This window comes from Aplysia californica, unplaced genomic scaffold (genome assembly GCF_000002075.1).
Source record: "Aplysia californica isolate F4 #8 unplaced genomic scaffold, AplCal3.0 scaffold00023, whole genome shotgun sequence".
Lineage (NCBI taxonomy): Eukaryota > Metazoa > Mollusca > Gastropoda > Aplysiida > Aplysiidae > Aplysia > Aplysia californica.
This window is the reverse complement of record NW_004797293.1, coordinates 1,224,931-1,227,199: the sequence shown is the minus strand read 5'-3', so window position 1 is coordinate 1,227,199 and position 2,269 is coordinate 1,224,931. Positions and strand designations below refer to the sequence as shown.

Sequence of the window (2,269 nt, the reverse complement as noted above, 5' to 3'; positions counted from 1 at the left end):
CACACACACACACCTGTGTATAGATAGATAGATAGTTAGATATTACATATTGTATATTGTATTATAATAATATATACAGACAGACACGTTTTATTTCTTGGGCTGTTTTAGTAATATATTTTAGCAGCCATTCCGCGAAAGTGATACACGTAATGCAGGGAAGATAACCTGGTGAAAAAATCTGAGCTGAGAAAGAGCCATTATTTGTTTGGGGGTGGTGATTGGTTTGCTTGTCCTTGCTTTATTTTCGAGCAGGGGGTATTTTTTTTTTTTTTTTTTTTTTTGCTTGCTTTAGAGTCAGTAGGTTTTGTAAGAGTTTTACGGCGCTCTAGGGTCAGAAGAAGTTAGCATCTTACAGAAAAAAAGTAAAAAATGGCTCTATAACTGCTGAGATTTTTTTCCAGTTGGTCACCATCTCGGCGTCACGTGTATCACGTTTCATGGACTGGCCCACAGTTGTATATATCTCGACTTAAACTCACTTTAATATTCAGTAGACAGTATTGCCCGTCGATTTGAGCACCTTCTAAGTCTTCTTCAGTCGTTTCTATTCTCAGGCATCCTGTGAATTCTCCAAAGTACTGAATATTTCCTTGCATTATCGCGGAGCCAGGTCTGCCCCAGGAGTCCAGCACTGAAAGTGAAAGACAGAAAATGAAATTAAGTAATTGATATCCTAGAATTACAAAGTTCTGCTCAGCACCTGATTTTGAAATATTTTTTGTTTAAAATGTGGAGTTAAACAACATGGCCAGACATTATGTACGCGAATCTTTGAATACCGTGATAACGACTAGAATAACTTTGCGATTTTGATAGAGCAGGTAGAACACTTGGTTTCTGACCTCATGGTCTTAGAAACTCAAAACGACCAAACATGTCAGAGAGAACTTCGTAATTCTAAGGTAGCAAAATATGGCAAGTACACTCATTACTTTATTATATTGTGTTGCGAAGTGTTGGAATCCAGTGCTCATCAATATTTGGGTGTATGGCATTATTGGTTACATCTTTATGCCTGTTTATTTTTCCCCTGCTTTGCTTTTGATGAAAGAATCATGAATAGTAGTAGTAAGAGTTTTACGGCACTTGCAACACAATAAGGTCATATAAGTGTCGAAGATTAGAGGTGTTACAAGAGAGTAACAAACACAAAATAGAAGGAGGAGGAGAGATGAGGACGATAGACGTTTGATAGGAAAGAAGAAGCAAACCACACCAGAGCACCCGCCAACCACCCACAATCATGAATAGAAGTCGATATATTACTGTTTGAGATTGAACGGGTTGGGAGGGGGAGGGAGGTGCAAGGTGTTAGGGATAAAATAAGCAAATGAATGACCGCCAAAGTTTGGTAACTTCCAAGGATGTTGTGCCACACACTTGCTGCATTTGAGACATTTGAAGGCCACCAAACTTTTCCTTCATGGACGAGCAAGAGCTATCATTTTGGCACTACTTCATAAAATTCTCTTACACCAGGCATGTCTGGTTCTATGGTACACATTCTGAATCGTTTAATACAGTTTACAAAAATAACCGATCCGAAATATGCTACGCTTTCCGGAGTTGTATATTTCGTTACCACGTGGACTGTGATAAGCCTTGATGGACAGTATGGTCAAATTTTGTTAAGCTAATCAGAAGTCAAGGTGATATAGTGTGCACTGGAGCCACCAGTAATCAGCTCGTAACGGTCAAGCGGTAGGATCCAATTATTTGGCACCTAGACACCTAAACAACGCACCTAGAAAAGAAACATATTTTCAGGGGGAGTTTACAAATATTTTACTATACAGGTATTTCGAGGGAAAATCGAATATTGGCTCGATGTAAGTTGTGTTTGTTTTTTTAATGCTGGTAGATTTTGTTAATAATAAAAGATGTGTTATGCCCTCATTAAGTCAGTAATCTATACTTTTATTCAGGGTGTTGGTTGCATTAGCCCAACTTGTCAAAACCAACCCTTCTGTGTGCGACACAACATCTTGGCAGAAAGACGGAGACATATCGGTAACAAAATCTTCACAACACCAGCTGGATCGAACTCACTTTTTTCTGTGTGCAACGGTTAAGAGCTTAGCAAGTACACTCTAAAACAAGGATCTTAGACTGCAATTACCCTGGGGCCACTGGGGGAGGGGGGGGGGCAGAGTTTGGGTGAACTTGTTCCACATCATGTACTGCCCACGGAAAAAATATCACTTTTTTAAATCTGAAATACAGCTTTGCTGTCATGTTTAGAACTTGTCAGCAAATAAATCTGGTA

At 39.1% G+C, this 2,269-nt stretch overlaps 1 protein-coding gene across 1 annotated transcript in view; it reads right to left on the bottom strand.

Annotated features, from left to right (window-relative positions):
• Positions 1-2,269, bottom strand: part of LOC101859219 (O-acyltransferase like protein) — a 26,210-nt gene that overhangs the window by 21,922 nt on the left and 2,019 nt on the right. The window contains exon 3 of the mRNA XM_035972599.1: positions 455-634. Within this exon, the coding sequence (XP_035828492.1) occupies positions 455-634 (180 nt within the window). The remainder of the gene's footprint in view (positions 1-454; positions 635-2,269) is intronic.